The following is an 18,657-nucleotide window of genomic DNA, read 5'->3' as shown; positions in this document are numbered from 1 at the left end:
GCAACTGAAAAGAATGTCTGCGGTCTGGCACGCCCTTCAAGGGAAAGCTTGGCGTGTCCAAATGCTGCACTGGCATATTAGTCCTCATGCATAAACTCATTTTGCACTCCTAACTTGTTAAATTGCTCAAGATGAAAGTGTTAAAATGATCACAAAAAAAAAAATTACACTCCAACACACAGGTGTGTATTTTGCATACAGTAGTTTTACGTTGGGTGACATTCACAGCCATATAAATGTGGTACTTTTGAGCTCTTGCACAACAAAACTGGACCACCAAATTACAACAAAATGCACTTTTTAGTCTTGTTTGCTTGTTTTCTATTCAAAAATCCAAAACTAGGTACAGCGCAATACTCTCAGCTGTATTTTTGTTAAAACCACCACAGAGACATTTTTGGACCCTGATATATATGCATACATACACATACTGGATTTTTTCACATAATATACTGTGTAGTGTAAAGATGAATTCACTTTAGCTTAACATTACCTTAATATATTATCAGAGCAATGAACGCAGATGCGGTGCAATTTTCCCAATACACGTGTGAGTGCGTGCTTGCATGAGCAATAACTTCTGAGCTGACAACAGGTGAAGGGAACTAGCTTTCTCCATCTGTTGATGCAAAGATCAGATTTCACTGATGGGTGTGTACATCTTTCTGTCATTAATTGATTTGATGAAGTTCACATAGTGAATTGACGGGTTTGATTTCGTAAACTCCTTTGTTGATCCAGAATCTTGAGGCCATCTGCTGTTTCACAAAGTACATTTTGCGTGCGTGCGCTTTAACGTATTTTGCTGCAAACGCCTTTGAATCTGAAATAAATTCATAGCTCACATTCAAGCAATAAATTAATAGTGCAGTCAACTTCATTGATGGCAGCGTTTTACTTTACTAATCATGATTAATCACGTTTCAACATCTATATTCTACAAAGTTTCTGACAGACGTTGAACAAAGGAATTAAACCAATATCATAAAATAAAAAATCATATTTTCAAAGGCTGTTGTAAAAGCTGTCTTTAAAAAAAGCTGATCTTTCAATATTGTTCCTTTTCTGTAAAATACAACGGTGGAACACTACAGTCACAAACGTATAGTCGTATTTCCTTGACTGCAATTGCGTCAAACATGCGTAAACATTTGAAGAAGAAAATAAATGTTTACTCTTGTAGTCAAGCATACAGATGAGCGATTGTAAGACATGTTCCCCTACATCACACCCTGTGTTTTGGTTGAAGGAACTATTGGATTGCTAGTGTAAATAGATCGAATGCTTTTACTGTTATTGCGGGACAAAAAGCTTTCCCACTGGTAATAGACAAGCATAATGATGGCTTTGTGGATGTAGCAATGTATCATTTCCTTGACGTGCATCTCTGGCACACCTGTTAACCAATCAATCAAACGCTCCATCACGGACACTTATTGATATTTGTCCCTTATCCGGGGCTCCAACGCTGCTATAAAAGAGGAGCCGCGAGTAGGCAACGGGTCAAAGTTTTCCAAGTGGTCGTGTCAAGGAACGGGATGGCGACGTTCGCACCGGTGTTCGTTTTGCTCGCATGCGCAGCAGTCGCTGCAACCGGGAGCAAAAAAGTCGAGCGTCTCCAAGCCGGGAGGGAGGCGGCGAGAAACTCTGAGGACAGACAGGAGCCTCTGCCTCCACGCATGGTGAGACGGGCACACCTTTCGGAGGATGAACGTGTGATTCTTACCAAGCAAATCATGCAAGCAATCTCAGGTATGCTGTGGCTTTGGGGCGTGAAAAAAATAGTTTGAGGCAAGGGCAGTTATCCAAGAGATGCTCCCATGTGTGCACCTGCGCTCGACACATCACGCGGCTCACCTAAGAATGCCCTGTTTGCAGAGATGGTGAACTCTGACTGCCTGATGGACCGTGACTATCAGGGCTGGGTGGATTTCGGACGTCGCGACGTTGAATGAAAGCAGGCTGCTTCCGTGTACACCCGATGCTTTTGCTTTGACCCGCTGTTGATTTAGAATGCTTGCAATGTCGTGAATAAAGTTTTTTTGCAAAATTATGATGGTCTTTCTTGACAGGTGAACTGGTACTGAAAGAGCATATTTTATTCACAATCGGAATGGTACATACACGCAATTTGACGGAAGATGCAAATACAGACATAAGTGCGGACGAAATTGTTGGTTAACGTCGAGCACAATTGAGAGTAACTTGCGTTTTTCATTTTCTTCCCTTTTAAAACTACAGTATCCTATGCCCTTTGGCTACAGAAGATTTTCAGAATGAATTACATTGCCATTCGCATTTTTTTGTTTGTTTTTACCCAGGAGAAAGAAATTTCCTGCGATGACATAAAGTACTGCATTTTCTTAAGTGACATTTGCCATGTGAAAACAGCTAAAAGTGAATAACAACAAAATATTTAATGCAGTCATCGTTTCGTCCTCTCAGTGCATCGTCATCTAATTCCATTAATTTAATGATACAACATAATGTTATAGACAAGTTTTTTTTTCACAATACAGCAGGTAATACACAGGAGACTAGAATGTGTTTCAGTGCAAATTGAAAGTTCATCAGTGTGGCAGTAATAAATTACTGCATGAAATTTACATCAAATACATACAAGGTTTTTCTTTGTTTTTGTTTTTTTTTTAAACCAGGAAAAAAAAGTCTAAATAACCTCTACAACATCTGTTTTAAAAACATCATTTCAGCTTTCTTAAACTTTCTTATTCGTGTAAAAAGAAGTTACCGCCGCCATTAAGCGGCGTGAGAATGGGTGACGGTCCTGAGATGAACATGGAAAAGAACGGATATTGCCACGGCAACAGAAAAGAAGGGGACCATAACAGTCTGCCTGGAGCACAAACATGTGCATCAAGACTCGCCATCCCGCAGGCGGCCACTCAGTGCAGCCTGAGACACTGCAGCCTCTCCAATTAGGTTCGAGCTGAAAATTGTCCTCTTCCCACCCGTGTCCACGCGTGACACCCCGCCTTTATCGAGCCGAGGCTCGGTACCGCGGATGCGCTGTATGTGTCGACGAAGAGAAGAGCGGGCAGAGATACCCCTGTCTTCGAGAAGCTGCAGCAGTCCCGTCGATGACCGGCTTATGTTTGAGGCGGGGGCGTCCGAGATGCCAACTTGCCGCTGGACGGACACGGCCGAAGCGCTCACGTGCTCACAGTTCGGACATAATGACAGGCTGATAGGGTGATGGCTGCAAAAGAACGAGAGCAAACATGAGTACAAAATGGCTTGAGTACTTTCATTAGGATGGCTCACAGTTGGGGTGAGGATTTAAAAAAAAAAAAAACAGGTTAATGAGGCAATGCTGATGCAACACAATCTTGTGGCTTACTGTTATGAAAGAGTCGTTAAAAATTATTCAGCAAGCCGCTCAAGTATGAGAGGTGCGCAAACAAGTTAGAGCAGATGGAACAAGCTTTGAGCAGAGAGGTCAAGTCTGATTGAAGATGTGAAACAAAACAATATGACGCGAATACGGAAAGCCGAATAAGCATCTCATCCAAATCCTTGACATCCAGCAATCGCATGTACTAGTGCACTCTTTATTCTGCCACTAGTACTACGCGCCACAATGTATGTGTTCACCTTGTAAGAACAACGGCTCACAGCTGTTACTTAGTGCAGAGTTCTGCTTCAATAGTTACATGGAGCTGTCAGGCCAGTATGACAAAAGTTGTCCTACTAGTAAGCATAAATGTCATAGAGAAGTGGGAAAAAAGTTACATAAGACACAGTTGTTCAACTAGTTCACTGAATAGTCCTTGTAGTGAGTAAAAAGAATAAACCAGAATATGAAAATGACGCTGGATATCAAGTAAATCACTTTGCATACATGAGTGAACGAGCTCATGTTTAATTTGGAACACCCGACCTCGGACCCCTACGCATCAAGACGTCGCTTTAATGACATGAGACAGCAGGCGGACATGCATTTGTGCCTTTTTGTTAATAATTCAAAACACAGAATGAGAATTTAGGTAATAGTGGAGCCACAAGCTCTTACTTTGCTCCTTCTACAGTTGGAGAAAGAGCCTGGACAGATGTTTCCTGCCACTATTGGAGAAAATGGAAAAGTTGCTTTAATTAGCAAAATGGATTTGAGTGACTTACAAGCCCTGCAAATAAATGCTGCTTGATAGGTTTTAACCCCCTTGTACAGAGTTTACACTGAATCTAAACGGTCAAGGGGCATGTCGGCCTTTCCCAGATTTATTCAAAACATAAAATATAGTTTATAAGATCCACCCGTTGGGTAACAAGTCTTATGCTCAAAATGTCACCTGGAATAGGCTACAGTCGCCCTCCGACCCTAATGAAAACATGTGGCATGTTCTTATTCATTTTAAAATGTAAGTAATTAAGGCTGGTCTTTCATATGAAAAAATGTACAGTCGACAGCAGACACATTTAGCATGGAAAAAAAAAGTTATATTCATGAAGATTCCAATCACTTGTAAACTGCAAAATTAAATCCTGTCATCAACGCTGGAGGGAACACTTGCAAAAAATAAAAAATTGAAGGAAGTGAAGTTGCAAGTCACTTGGTCTTACCTAAAGGGCAGTGAGGGGGTAAGGAGGGATGGTAGGGGGACTTGGCAGTTGGTGGGAGTGAGAGCAGTCTGAGCGTGGTTGGGACTCGACGGAGACACTGTGGGTTTATGGAAGGAAAACTAGTCATGTTTAAATTCTTACAACATATTGACAATATATATACACTCACCAGTATAACATTAATGATACGACATTTTGTAACAGACGCACCGAAACATACATATATACATCTGTACATACATATACTGTACGTGCATATATGTATATGTATATACCCATATATAGTGTTCCCTCATTTTTCACGGTTAATGGGGACTGGAGCTCCCCCGTGAAAAGTTAAATCTATATCTACTGTATATAACATAAATTTGCTATATAGCAAGGGCGCAAAAGATGAAGCAAAGCAAAGTGAGGCTTCACAGTATACAAGATGTGACTACATTTTATATGTGTAGACAAGTGTCCTACCCATGCTGTGAGCTCCCGAGAGCAGCGACAGATCGGGTTCATCCTCCTCCAGGTCATTGAGACTATACACATGCTGTATGTCTACTTCAAGCTCCCTGAAGTCTTTTGTCAGGACCCCGGGACGAGGGTGTAGAATCCCCCCCAAGTTTGGTTTGGCCAGCTGCTGCCACTGGTGCAGAGTCACTGAACCTTAAGAGAAGAACCAGACACAACCGTGCATAAAAATACATTTGCAGTTTAAACGGACAGTAAAATGTTATGTTTGCTTTTGCTTTTGAGAGGCTTCATAAGCACGAGTGACACATTTTTCAGGAATATATCTAGTTATGCATTTTCTATAGCGCTTGTCTCTCACATTCACAACTCTGGAAAATGTAGTCTTCAATGAAGCCAACAAGTTTTGGGTTTTTTTTTTCTATGAGGAAGATACTCAGGCAAGTATGGCAAGATAAGTCATTTTTAATGAAAGGGCAGTGGCCCAAGTTAGGACACAAAATATTTTCAAGTTTCCCCTTGTGGGCCGTGAGAGCCGCTAACGCTTTGGCATTAATGCCAAAAACAAACCCTTAAAAGTTCCTTGAAATCATCATGGTCATTTTGCTGTAAAATAATAAGTCTTTCTGCTAAGAAAGTGATGCGCCAGGGGACCTATATTGATGATTGGCTAACATGCAGACTACCAGACTAGCGAAAAGCTGAGGATAAGAAAAAAACACACACACAAATAGTTCAGTTTGTGAATGGAAAGGACAGTTTTGTGATTGTATTCAAAATTAAAATTTCAACACAAACTAGAAGGCTCTCGATGGTCGTAATTTACCACTTACCATTTCTAATTTGGGATTGTAGAACATGTTTAACTTTGTTCCTCAAGCCTTAATATTAACAGCAATCAAGCTGTCAAATAGTTGTTGATTTTTAAAACAGTCTTGAGGACCTTGAAAGCCCTTTGATATGAAAACAATGTAGGCTTAAAGAGCCTTAGGGGTGAGATGATTAGTGTTACACAGCCACGCCAAGAATGATTAACATTCTTGTTGTGAAGTTGCTTACTACACACCTGTGTGAATGTATACACGCTTGAAGAGATAATCAAGAAGCTACCTTCCAAAGGTTTGACGATCTGCAGGCGGTCGGGCATGTACGACCTGGATCCCGAGGAGTCACAGGAGTGGCGAGAACTTCCATTGGAGTAGTTGGTGCCGGTTGATGGCGTTGGACTGGAGGCCAGGCTGTCATTCGGTGTCAAGAAGCCACTGGAACCCTCATCCCCCTCACTGTTTGCTGCCAAGGCACGCAGTTTGCGCTCGCGCTCCACGTCGAAGAAAGGCCGTTCAGAAGAATGGCTCTGTTGGCGTGCTGACAAGCTGCGCAAGGCGGCTTCAAGGTCCTGACCTCCTGGAGTGCCTGGCTGGCCCAGGCGCTTTGGCCCTCTGATGCAGGAGAGAAAACTGCCACAATGTCAAAACCGCCTCTGGTGGTGGCAGGCGAGTGTGAGTTCGGGTTCTCAGACGCACCTATCGCCTTTCTGGGCCACACCGGAGCTAGGCTTGTCCTCCAGAGTAAGACTGGCATTGTCAGAGCCGTAGCAACTGGTCCGAGGAGTGCTGGTGCAGCTGGAGTGCACTGACATCGGGCAGGAGCCCGGAAATCCCGGCGAGTGGCACAGAGAACGCAGCCTCACCGACCTGTTCACCACCCGCACCGTTTCAAAAACACGCCTTGGGTGGCTTCTGCAAGAAAGTAAACAAACGGCATATGTGATTGACACAAATAAACCACAAAATGGTGGATTTGACCTTAGAGCAGGGGTCGCCAACCTCTTTGAAACCGAGAGCTACTTCTTTGGTACTGAGTAATACAAATGGCTACCAGTTTATGTGAAGACACCCATCCATGTGAATGATTTTTCACAATAATAAGGGAACAGCTGTAATAAATATGTAAATCAAGTGTAATGTGTAATTTAAATGTAACACGTGTATAATTAGTTGTAAAATTCATCGAAATTCACCAATGTTTTATCTCTTGTAAGCTAGTTGCAAAACAGGCCTGCAGGCTACTCATGTGCCACCACGTTGGTGTCCCCTGCCTTAGAGAGTTTACAATATTAGATATCGTCTGGAAAGATAAAGAATGCATACATCCATACCCCAGTGGCTTTAGTGATGATCACACACACTACACTTACTTGTATTCTGACGACGCAGGCGTGTCCAAGCCTTTACGGAAGGTGCCCTCTATCTCGGCCGCCAGGCTGTCCATGGGGAGAACGGAGGCCAGAGCCGTGTAACGCTGCACCGTGCTGTTGGGCAGGCTTTTATTGCGCAGATTTTTTATGTCCTCTCGAGCCTCGTGGAGCATATCCTCACACTGGGAGTACTTGTCCTGCAGGTCCTTGAGCTGCAGACGGAAGACAGAACAGTCAGGCTTAGCTCATTCCCTATCGACTCCATGATCATTTGAAAATACAAAAGCCAGATGAAATGTTTGAAAGGGATTTTTCTTGCCTCGGACTGCAGCTTCAGGTTACTCTCCCGGGAAGCGCTCAGGTGTTGATTGAGCTCCTCGTTCTCATTAGCCAGCTACAGAGACCGAAAGAAGGTCGAATATTCAAGAGTTTGCAACTGGCAGTACCATTTACGGAAGCAGAGAATTCAGTGTAATCCTTGATATTGCGCCATCTTTACTAATGAGCTTCAAAATTTGTACTCACACGTTTGCAGCGAGCCTGCAGGTCAACAATCTGGGCAAGAAGTGAACTGATTTCCTCTTGTTGCCGAAAAGAGTCTTCTACTTTACGTGCGAGCTCGTCTGATAGGTCGACTACTTGCTTGTTGACGGAGGCTAAAAATGCAGAGGTTCCAACATTGCATTTGAGTAAGAGGTTGTCATAGTTTCAATTCAAATTTTGGTGAGCCCGGTGACTTACATAGCTCCTCCACACACACCATCATCAGCTCCTGCTCGTGTTCCTCATAGTTGGTCGTTTCAGTGCAGAGCTCACTGGCCTGCACAAATAATGTTGGTTTTTATGAATAAAGTGACTCGCTAAAGTTATTCTACTTTTTATGGAGTACATCTATGAACTCTAAGGAAAACACCTAAAAAATGCCACATGCATTTTCGGGTCACATAGATCCAATCCAATCCAATCTAACTTTATTTGTGAAGCACTTTAAAACAACCACAGCTGACCAAAGTGCTGTACAGAAGAAATAAAAACACCGTAAAAACAGACACAACAGCTCAAAGACATAAATGCTAAATCTGATAAGACAAAATGAGTAAGGGTCAAAAACAGAATAAAATGAAGGATAAAAAGACCTAGCTCAGGAGAAAGGAAAGGTCAGAGTAACACAACGACCTAGCTCAGGTCACCTTACTAATCATACAGTATGTGCTACAGAGGCCGAATATAAGATCATCTTTTAGCGTGGACAATAAAATATGGTTACCTCCAGTCGAAGTTTGCGGTTCTCTTCTTCTAAACATTTCAGCTTCTGCTGCATGAAGTCATACTGGACAAAGTTGCTGAGAGAACTGCTTGATTCGTTTCTTTTTATTCTATAAAGAACAAACATTTTCACGTGAGAAATATATACACTATTGTAAATATGGTAGGTATGTGTAGATAATTGAATAACAATGTGTGATTCTTCACTGACACCAAGTGGGATAAGTCAATTTAGACCAGGGTATAAAATAAATAGTGGGGTGGGCCCCCCTGAGGGTGCGTGAGGCGATGCCAGGGGGGGCGCAAATGACGCCAGCGAAAAGGCTTTGTTTTTGTCATGTGAAGTGTAATTGCAATAAAATAAGAATTTTCATCTTTTTTTTTTTAAAGTTTCAGCCAATTTAATGCACTTTAATGCTATTTTTTTCCCAAAGCTGTAAACCATATAAACACTGTAAATATATCACAGTCATTGAAAGTTGATTTAGATTGCTTTTTTCTTTTGAAAAGGATACAGGCTTTTTAACGTATACTTTTACAATTTTTATTGATAATAATCTTATCTATAGTCAGCGCGTCAAGTGGAGGAGGGACGAAAAGTTTTCCTTTTCCTGAGGGGGCTTGGAAAAAAATAAAGGAGAAGCACTGACTTTGACCAATTGAATGTAACACTACACAGCATTTCATTTTTGGATTTATTTACTTCCGTGTTGTCACTTCTAGGGCTGAAATTTTTTAGGGAAATTATCTATTTGTGATTTTTTTTTACTACATCGTGCCAAACATCTTCAAAACATTTGAAGATATTACGCTAATGCAATGATCAACACTCAATTTTCAATTTTTGGCAATTGCCTGCAACAAAATACAAACAAATTGGAAAATTTGGCATCCTTGTCACCAGCAGCCTTAACCACAAACGTTCCCAATTGACTGACTGGTTGTTTTCCTTTGGGATTCAATCAATTAACTGCTCACAATGAAGTCATTTTAAAATATTAACATCACACATCAGGAGGAGCAGGTCATACTACTTGATTTGTGATCTGTACCATACCGCTTTTGATTGCTGAGCTTGGCAGGATGGTAGGAAGACAACATGTACAGTATGTTTAAAATAGTTGTGACAACAAATTTTGCGTCAGCAAATTAAGCAGCCATACTGGATCACGTATTACCTGAAATATACATGTGGAAACAGTTAAAAAAAAAAAAAAAAAAAAACAAGATTTGAAAAAAATCAGATACGCAAAAAATCTGTTTATAACCCAAAATATTCTTAGAAAACGTTGAGTAACTCCAACTGATCTCCACAAAGAACAACGGGGTGTACGAAAAAATAAAAATAAAAAAAGCCAATATGTTTTTTAAAATTATACAAATCCTCAGGTGTCAAAACACAAGAAAGTAGGGCTAAAATGGAGACAGCAATTCAAACCTGACCTGTACTGCAACTCCAGAATAGGGACAGGTAACAATCTCTTAATTACATCAGACCAAAGGATCTGTGTGCATGCTTCTCACGTTAGAATCTTGTGCTAATTTTGGCACCACTGACCATCACGTTAAATTGGGTTAACCCACATATCAAATTGGTGATTCATTCTATACTCTACATACATTTATAGTATCCTAGGCCAGAGGTATTATAGCCATGCTGATGCTGGCCACATCATAGTTATGGTTTCTCTCAGAGGGTTACTATCTAACTATCTAAAAAGTATATAAATGTAAAATTGACTCATGAAACAGTTTTCATACTTATACAGAAAAAAAAAGATGAATAACTGAATTAGAAATGACAAATCAAGGAGAATGTTTTAATTGCTGTTCAAAATATTTTGAATGGTGTAATATTTAGACATCCTATGATACAGATGAACAATTGTGCTGCATAAAAATCAACACATTAGTTTTAGTAGCTTTTTGTATGGATGTTAAAACTCCTCAGAGTAACCAGTTTTCTAACCAAGGATGATAATGGTGATGCAGGAAAGGATTTTTTTTTTTTTTGCACAGTTGATTGTCAAGTGTCTCTCTGTGTGTACGTTGTACTCACGATGAACGTGATTCCGTGTTTTCAATCTCCTCTGTGCTTGCGTAGAACTGAAGGAGGTCATCTCGCATTGAAAGTTCATGACGCAGTTGAGCAATCTGGGGAATAGGCCAAAAAAATTAAGTTCATCTCAGTGAAAAAGTCTTACTTAAAGTTTGATTTCACACATGCATACTGGGTTTGGTTTTACCTCCTCCTTCGCACTCTCCAACTGTTCATCCAGTGTTCCATTTCGGCTTGTCAGCTCTTGGTTTTGTTTCAGGAGGGACTGACCAATCCGTGCTGCTAACTCAAGATCACGCTCTTTCTGGAAAGTATTGCATTCGTATAAAGTGTTATAAAGCTCAAAAAAAATTTATTTCTTGAAATAAATGTGTCATTTGTTGACAGGAAGAAATGTGCTAAAAGTGGTAGGAGTTTAATTCTCTCTAAAGTCCTGCTTATCCTGTTGTGTGTGTGTCTTACCTCCTCCAGCAGGTGTGTGACTGCCTTAATGTCATGATATGTCTTGGTGACCTGGCCAACTCTGTCTGAGCAAAGCACTAAGAGACAGAGAGAGGTAGAGAGATTTCATTAAGGGTGGGATCCGTACCTCTGGGTCTTCACAAGATTTTTGCAAAACATGAACTACACCAGCAATAAATCCCCATTGCAATTAGTGTCACATTGCAGTGCTCTCTTTTGCCTGAGTCCCTGCGTCCCCAACGCATAATTTTTGACCGGGACGCATACTTTCAAATCAACATGCGTCCCTGGGACGCATCGTTTTTTGACATCAAAATATTAATCGCCGTCCATCTACTACCATCTTTTTTTTTTTTTTTTTCAACAGCGGTAAAAAGAACACCAATCAAGATAAAAAGAAGGCGGCTTTGTTAACATAAATGCCATGAGTTTCACAACGTAGGCCTTTATGATCAAGTAGATGACGAATAAATTGTTGTCACAACCATCCTTTGGGGGTAACTTCAGAATAAAATTGTCCTAATGCCGTTTGTTTACATTACCTGATATCCCACATCTTATTTTGAAGCATTGTCTGACTTCCTTTACAATCAGCCGCATCACCAGATAGCTACAATACTGCTCCACAGAGCTCAGGTAAATTTCACCAATAAAAACAAATTAACTTCAGAGCACAAATGCCACATACTACTTAATATAGTAATTTGTTGCTACTGTATTCACTCCACACAAACAATGTGCACATTAATATGGTAATTTATTCACGAGTAGCGACTTCGTCTGATATTACATACTTCTGTGAGCGTGGGAGAGAGAAGCAGGTAATGAGAATCACCGGTAGGAAAGTTCAGCCGACAACATGTTAAAAAATATTATTTTGAAATGAGTTAAAGGGTAACAAACTCCACAGCAGGGATAAAGCAGTGAGGAATGAGAGATAAGTGAAGTCCTAGCTAGTTAGGCAACACAAGTCTGTCTAAGGATCATGCTAAGTTAGCTAACGTTATTCCTTGTGTCAAGACAACCATATTAATTGGCATCAGCATGAAACATAATGCTGCTGATGGTTTGTTGATAATAAATTTCAGTAAGCTTGGGTTCAGGGTATGTCAACTGGGTTCTGTTGATTACAGATATACTCAATGGATTTTTCCCTATCATCAAGTTGTGGACCAAATTGTTTTAAAAAAATTCAGATTAATTTCACAGAAAAATTGCCCAGTGGACTTGTTTGTCCTAACAAAGGCTCTGAGATCTGTTTTAAACCCCTCCCATCTAAAATGCCTTCTAAAAAGATGTTATTTTAAAGTTAAGTAAACAATATAAATAAAGAAGCAAAAACGAAACGCTTCAGAAACTCGAGAAGAAAAAAAGCAGACATGATGTAGCTATACAAACAAATAAACACTCATAGTAAAAAACGACCCTTTATCAAAATGGACTATGTCGGTGAGTGCGATATGAGGAAACTGATGGGGGATGCTACATGTAAGTTCATTCTATTTTAATAAATTTCACTGGTATCATTGTGCGGCTCGGTCCCAAAGAGGCTGCAGCACCAGTGGTTGGGAACCACTGCTCTATGGATGTAGAGTAAGTGTCTCAAACGAAGCAATGAAGCTTTCAAAATTGCCTTTAAAAACACTGAATACCTTGCTTCCATTTCAAGCATCTTAAATTTGGAAGGCAGAATTTCTCATAATGATAGCAACCAGAAAAGATTTATGGTGTAAACTACAGTAGACATAAACAATACACAAAGGGGCCAATTCTCCCATTACTCCAAAAGGGGAAACAAAACAAAATCAGATCTCCCACTTACAAATTACTCCCAATTACTCCCAATTACAAAAACTAGTTTCAGCTGAGAATAATAGAATCATGCATACAAATAATATATGTTTCACAATTTTCTAATTTATCTAGGTGGTCATTTTTGGGGGCAATGAATCAATCCAACCTGGAATGATTTGGACTGTGGAAAAAAAGTACTGTAAATATATTCATTTCAATGTTTTGATTCATTAATGTGTGGCCGCTTTTGACAGACCGTAACAACTCCATGTGGCCAGTCAGATAGCAATCCTCTTAGCCTGATCCCTTTTAGCTGAGATAACACCTCTAAAGACCTGGTTCGCCTGGATACTGATATAGCTCAATGGGAGAATTTGCCAAGAATAAACTGGACACAAAACATGTACTATAGAATGGCGAGGTTCACAGTGGCTGGCTTTTGACTTTCATTGAGTATTGTCTGTTGCAAACCAGAACCAAGGTGACAAGCACAAACACCATGTCCCAAAGGTTCTTTTGTTTGTTCTGCAATATTTCAGTGGCACATTTGACTGGAGACAAATTCCTTGAGTGATTTTACATACTTGGCTAACAAATACGATTCTGATTTAGAATGAGGTGTGACAGCTTAATCTTAGCAACAATGTGTCATACAACAATGTAATTAGATTGGGCTCCTTGGCTTCCGCTGGCAAACACTTTGCTAAAGTATCTAATAAGGCTAATGGAGAAAATCGAAAGGCTTCTGGCTGAAGCACTGCAATCAATTGTTGCCCACGATTAATAGAAGACAAACAACATCCGTATCCCACTCAGCCTGGTGATGTATATTAAAAAAATAAAAAACAATTAAAAAACAGACATACAGCAACAGCCAGACATATAACAAAATTATTGTGTCATGGTGGATTAAAAGTACTATTAACTGGCATGAAATTTTAAAAGAAATGGCAAAAGATGGAGAGGCCATGTAACGCTGGCTAACAGGACTACTTCAGGAGTTGGATTAGGTCGAAAAGGACTTGAAAAGATTCGTGTAACTAAGTCTTTGGTGATTTTATACACATACTCTATCTGAGGAATTTACTGTTTTTAAAATGGATATCTGTGAATTGAAAGTCATTGCACACCAAGATGTGCAAAAGGTGCCTACAGTGAAGAATCAAAGTTATTAAAAATAACAGTATTCTGTTTTGATTCAAATGTTTTGTGTACCAAAAAATGTCATCCATTTTTTTATACGGTTAATGCTAATAACACAAAAAATTTTTGAATAAATAAAATAAAAAAATATTAAATATAATAATAAAAAAACACTTGCAAATACACTGAGTTAGAGGGGTTCCAAAAAGGTACAGTATAGACTGTGTTTTTTTGTTTTGTTTTTTCAATTTGAGTGGCCATATAGGGCCTGAAGTATCAAATACTATCCCACTGAGAAGAAACTTTGCTGAACATACAGTAGCAATTTTTTAATTTTGTCATTGTTGTAATTGGTTGCCAACATGTTCAGAAATAGATTCAGTTGTTGCCATTGCCTTTTCTTTTGTTTTTAATATTTTTGCGGATCCTTTGTTTCACCACTATGAACGTTTGTTGGTAGTATGTATCAATGTAATTCATCATATTGATGTCAGCAAAATTGTGTCCTAAGCCAGTCTGTGAGCACTTGTTTTAGGTTTTAGGCAGAGTGCGCTCTCTCAATGCCTTCCCAGAGCCCTGGTCCATTGGTCAAGTTGTCCCAAGTCGGAGAACTTTGTGCACCCACCCACACTACGTTTTTGGTATACTCTGACTTTCTGAACATATTTTCTGATTTTCTAAAATCATGACTAACCTGTACAACTCAACTAAAAAAAAAATTGAAATATCTTTAAGAAGTGAAGTGAAAGCAAATAATTTGCACAACAGTGCTGGTCACTGAATATTTTGCGTACAGCCTGAAACACTACTCTACTCTACTCCCTCTTGACCTGGCAGCCACACATTGCAGAAAGATCAACGTATAAGATTTGCTATGACAGATAAAGGTTTTAAGGATTTGGTGGTGCTAAAGCTACGTAGCCATATAAACTAATAGCCTATTACAGAAGTATTCTGCTAAGAACCAGCGTTGCTGTCTTAGGCATACTTATGACGTCTGTTGGAGTGCAGGGATCAGACAGGCAAAGATAAACTCAGAGATTAAGATCCACATTGTTCCGTTGTTGTAGCAAAGTCTTGCCAAGAATGAAAGGCATTATTATACAGCTTGTTGAGGAATTTAAAAAGGACATGAACAAGTTGAGAACAGTCAACAGATTATCGATTGGGTGATGTTTTTCAAGCATATGACAGACAGAAATGCATCTGTCCTGGTTTTCTGAGTAGCATCTGTGTCGCAATGCTGGGGTTCAGCAATACATCTGTATAGAGAAGCACCCACACAGAGGAAGAAAAAAGAAGGCGCTTCACTAACATTAACCGTGTTGAATGGAACGACCTTTGATGAGAAATAACAAGTAATTGTGAAACTGTGCTAACCAATAATGGATTCAACATTCAAGTGGTTATAACTTTGCATTAGCAGTGCTATATATGACTTTCATCCAATGGCATCTACTATCAGCACTGAGCTAGAATCTAGGGCAGTGGCACACATTATGTAGTAAATGCACCCATGCACACCTGTCAGCAGTTCCAAATCCTTCAAAAAGGGGTCCATGTTTGAGCATTTTATTTATTCATGTTAATTTGTGGGAAAGTTTATTTCACGCCAAGGACAAGCTTAAAAGACTATAAAATACTTATTATTAGAAACATATATATTATTATTACTTTATATTTTGAGAGCTGCATATTGAATGCAATGTGTTACATGTTTTTTCATACAGCATAAACACACTCAATGACCTTCAATGATAAATGTGCCGTTCAGGGGTCCTGAAAATAATATTTACACTCAGTGACCTTCAACCAAAAAAATTATTTTCAACAGAAACCTGAAAACAACATTTTTGCAACTGCTAAACATTGCATGACGCTCAAAGACATGATGACATGGTGCAGTACATGCTGCACAGTTAAGTATTAAAGCTCTTAGATAACACAAACCTCAGCATTCAAGCCAGCAATCTAAATCTACTCAACATGCTCCATTGTTAAGCTTCACCACCACAAATTTTCTAACTGCAATTTCACCATTCATCATCATCATCATCATTCCTCATCTCACCTTGCTTCACCTCTCTGCAAAGGTTATTGTTATTGTTGTTGTTGTTGTTATTGTTGTTCTGGAATGTTTTGCTTTCTAGCAAAATACCGACAGTGCCCCTCTCATCTTCCTCCTCCTCGGATGCAGAGGAGCTCCACACCTCCATGGTAACCACGGAAAATCTGCCTTCAGTCTTGCCATCCATCGCTTCAATCCTCCTGATTCTACTGTTGGTTCCCTGTGCACAGTTGCCGTTTCCCCAGCATCATGCTGCTGGCTCGTGTGTACGGTAAAAGCAATATCCCCTTGCCTCCAAGGGAGTAGACACCTGTATTTGTGGCAAAGACTCTGAGCTTCTTGGTGCTAATGCATAATCCGTCAGTCTGTAAAGCCCATCTGTCGTCATTCCTGCTTATGTTCACCTGGCCACGTTGGACTACCGAGCAAGGACAGAAGGGGGAATATGGAAGAGGGGTCAATGATAGAGCAAAGTCTAATTCACAAGCCAAAGAGCTCATGCACATCACACTGGCTTCATTCACTGAGGAAAATATCTGTCAAACCGCGTATAATGATGCATAATTCTAAAACTGGGAATGTTGATGCAGTCATAATGATGAACTATTAAGCCTACACACCCCCTGCAAGACTAGATGGTAGGTTCCAACCGCGTCAATGGCTCCTCTGATTCACCACACAGCCGTAATGCCAGCATGATAGAGAGAGGGCTCTGCGGAAGATTGGTGCATACAAAGTCACACCCACTCTGCATTGGGCTGATGGATGCAGTCAATGTCATCTGTTTGACTTTGCCTTGTTTTTCATCTTTAACTACAGTATGAAATACAAGCTATGTAATAATCATGGCTTAACATAAAAACAGATTAATTAATTTAATAAGAACAAAAAAACTTGCAGCTGCAAGCTCCTCAGTCATGAAACGTGTACAAAAAATAGAAACAACAGCTACCGGTGCACTTCTTACTCATTAAAAATGTAAACAGCCCACTTCATCTTCATCCCTGTGATTACTGAAGCTGCATACAATTTGGAGTGTCCAATATACCTACCATGAATGGATTTTTGGAGGGAATGTGGAAGGAGAGACGATTGCCCGGAAAATACCCATGCAAGTAAAGGAAGAACATGCAAACTCCAAACAGGTAGGCCGGCCAGAGCTGGAATTAAACCTGGGAACTCCGAACTGTGAGGCAGACGTCCTTGCCTCTCTTCCACTGTGCCGTCCAATAATAATATTAAATCCAAATAATCATAACAGTCTATGTCAAGTGATATTAGAGCACAAAACAAAAGAATGAAGTAAAGTTAGAGAAAAGTCAGAGTCAAAGTCAAAAGTTAAAAAAAAAACAAAAAACAAAAAAAACAAAGGAAAATGCAGGTTGAACTGAGCTACATCATGCAGAAATAATCTTAAACCAAACTGGCCTGCTGAACATGTAAAATGATACACACAATGACACTGCAAAACTGCAAAAAAAAATGCCATATGAGAAAGATGTGGACTCTTCCTAATACTGCACACTGCACAGGGAACTTGCTTACAACATCTGAGCCAGCAAGCCAGGAAGACACCATACTGTTTACAGCCTTGTTTAGTGCTGGTGTTGAGGTTAGCAGTAAGTTCTACTGAGCTCAGAAGTTAACTTTTTAAAGTCTGTGTGACAATGATGTAATAAAAGTTTCCATCAATTTTTGTTTCACCAAAAAGGAAAAGCAGAGGCATACATTTGATTAAATATATCAATCTAATCCAGATCTTTTCCCAAAGGTTGAACGTGTTGAAGATCTAACAAGGGAGGCACAGAAAACTTAACAACACCATATGCCAACGACCAAGAGCCAAACATTTGTGTTAGCAGGTTAGTCTGTCCTGTTCCACCCAGGAAGATGTGCCTTGGCATCGCAGAAGTACAGCCTAACTAGCATTATAAGGACGTGGCCGTCTAAGCTCATGAGTTTGTATCCCTACAAACAAAGGGTCACCAAGAGTTTAGAGATGGTGGTGTTTTTGTTTGTTTGTTTTTGTTAAAAAAAATACATGGAAGACAGGAGGTACAAACTGTTTTGTATGTCAATAATTGTTTTCCCTGCAAAACCAATCAAGGCAAAATCCAAAATAAAGAACTCATGATAGCCCAAGTATTCGTTAAGTGAAATGGATTTAGTAACATTGGATGTGTTTGTAAGGTTTACGCACCCAGAAACGGTAATCTGATTAAAAAGTAACTGAGCTATTTTTCTAGTTAATTGATTTCAATTCAGCAGCTACGTAAGGGACATTGAACAAAATATATTCATTTTATCAGACACAACATTTAGATGGACGCAACATCACAACATGAGCCCTTCTTTCAGACGTGCAGTCCTTCTCTCCATTATTTGCGCCCATCAAATTAATGTACATAATATGGAATAACTTCTGAAAGAAACGAGGCAAGGGAAGCATTTTAATTAATAGAGAGCTTGTTTTTGACACAAATGGGAGGAAAAAAGAGAAAACATAAAAGCATGCTGTGTATCTGGTACTGGCACCATATATCCATTTATCTTCTATAGATGCTTATCTTCACTAGGGTTGCAGGCTTGCTGGTGCCTATCTCAGTTGCCTACGGGCAGTAGGCGGTG

At 39.8% G+C, this 18,657-nt stretch overlaps 2 protein-coding genes across 7 annotated transcripts in view; one reads left to right on the top strand and one right to left on the bottom strand.

Annotated features, from left to right (window-relative positions):
- The first annotated feature begins 1,400 nt into the window (after positions 1-1,400).
- On the top strand, positions 1,401-1,993 carry LOC148420916 (uncharacterized). Its single transcript, XM_088418764.1, has 2 exons — positions 1,401-1,752; positions 1,879-1,993. Exons 1-2 carry the CDS (start codon positions 1,539-1,541, stop codon positions 1,953-1,955), a joined length of 291 nt encoding a protein of 96 aa, XP_088274890.1. The 5' UTR covers positions 1,401-1,538; the 3' UTR covers positions 1,956-1,993.
- An 85-nt stretch (positions 1,994-2,078) lies between these two features.
- Positions 2,079-18,657, bottom strand: part of hap1 (huntingtin associated protein 1) — a 30,156-nt gene continuing 13,577 nt past the window's right edge. For 2 of the 6 annotated variants that reach the window (XM_088418758.1, XM_088418759.1), the window contains 13 exons: positions 11,025-11,101; positions 10,750-10,866; positions 10,563-10,657; positions 8,505-8,613; positions 7,979-8,057; positions 7,763-7,893; positions 7,557-7,631; positions 7,238-7,449; positions 6,564-6,779; positions 6,151-6,497; positions 5,047-5,235; positions 4,579-4,675; positions 2,079-3,217 (listed from right to left, as the gene is read on the bottom strand). In XM_088418758.1, coding sequence (XP_088274884.1) covers positions 2,875-3,217; positions 4,579-4,675; positions 5,047-5,235; positions 6,151-6,497; positions 6,564-6,779; positions 7,238-7,449; positions 7,557-7,631; positions 7,763-7,893; positions 7,979-8,057; positions 8,505-8,613; positions 10,563-10,630 — 1,866 coding nt within the window. In that variant the 5' untranslated portion in view covers positions 10,631-10,657; positions 10,750-10,866; positions 11,025-11,101 and the 3' untranslated portion in view covers positions 2,079-2,874. Of the gene's footprint in view, positions 3,218-4,030; positions 4,081-4,578; positions 4,676-5,046; positions 5,236-6,150; positions 6,498-6,563; positions 6,780-7,237; positions 7,450-7,556; positions 7,632-7,762; positions 7,894-7,978; positions 8,058-8,504; positions 8,614-10,562; positions 10,658-10,749; positions 10,867-11,024; positions 11,102-16,032; positions 16,451-18,657 lie in introns of those variants that run through there. The other 4 variants (XM_088418756.1, XM_088418754.1, XM_088418755.1 and 1 more) reach the window with 4 other exon arrangements.

The sequence above is a fragment of the Hippichthys cyanospilos genome, chromosome 7 (genome assembly GCF_059441005.1).
Source record: "Hippichthys cyanospilos isolate Australia breed blue-spotted pipefish chromosome 7, RoL_Hcya_1.0, whole genome shotgun sequence".
NCBI lineage: Eukaryota > Metazoa > Chordata > Actinopteri > Syngnathiformes > Syngnathidae > Hippichthys > Hippichthys cyanospilos.
This window is presented reverse-complemented; position numbering and strand designations above follow the sequence as displayed.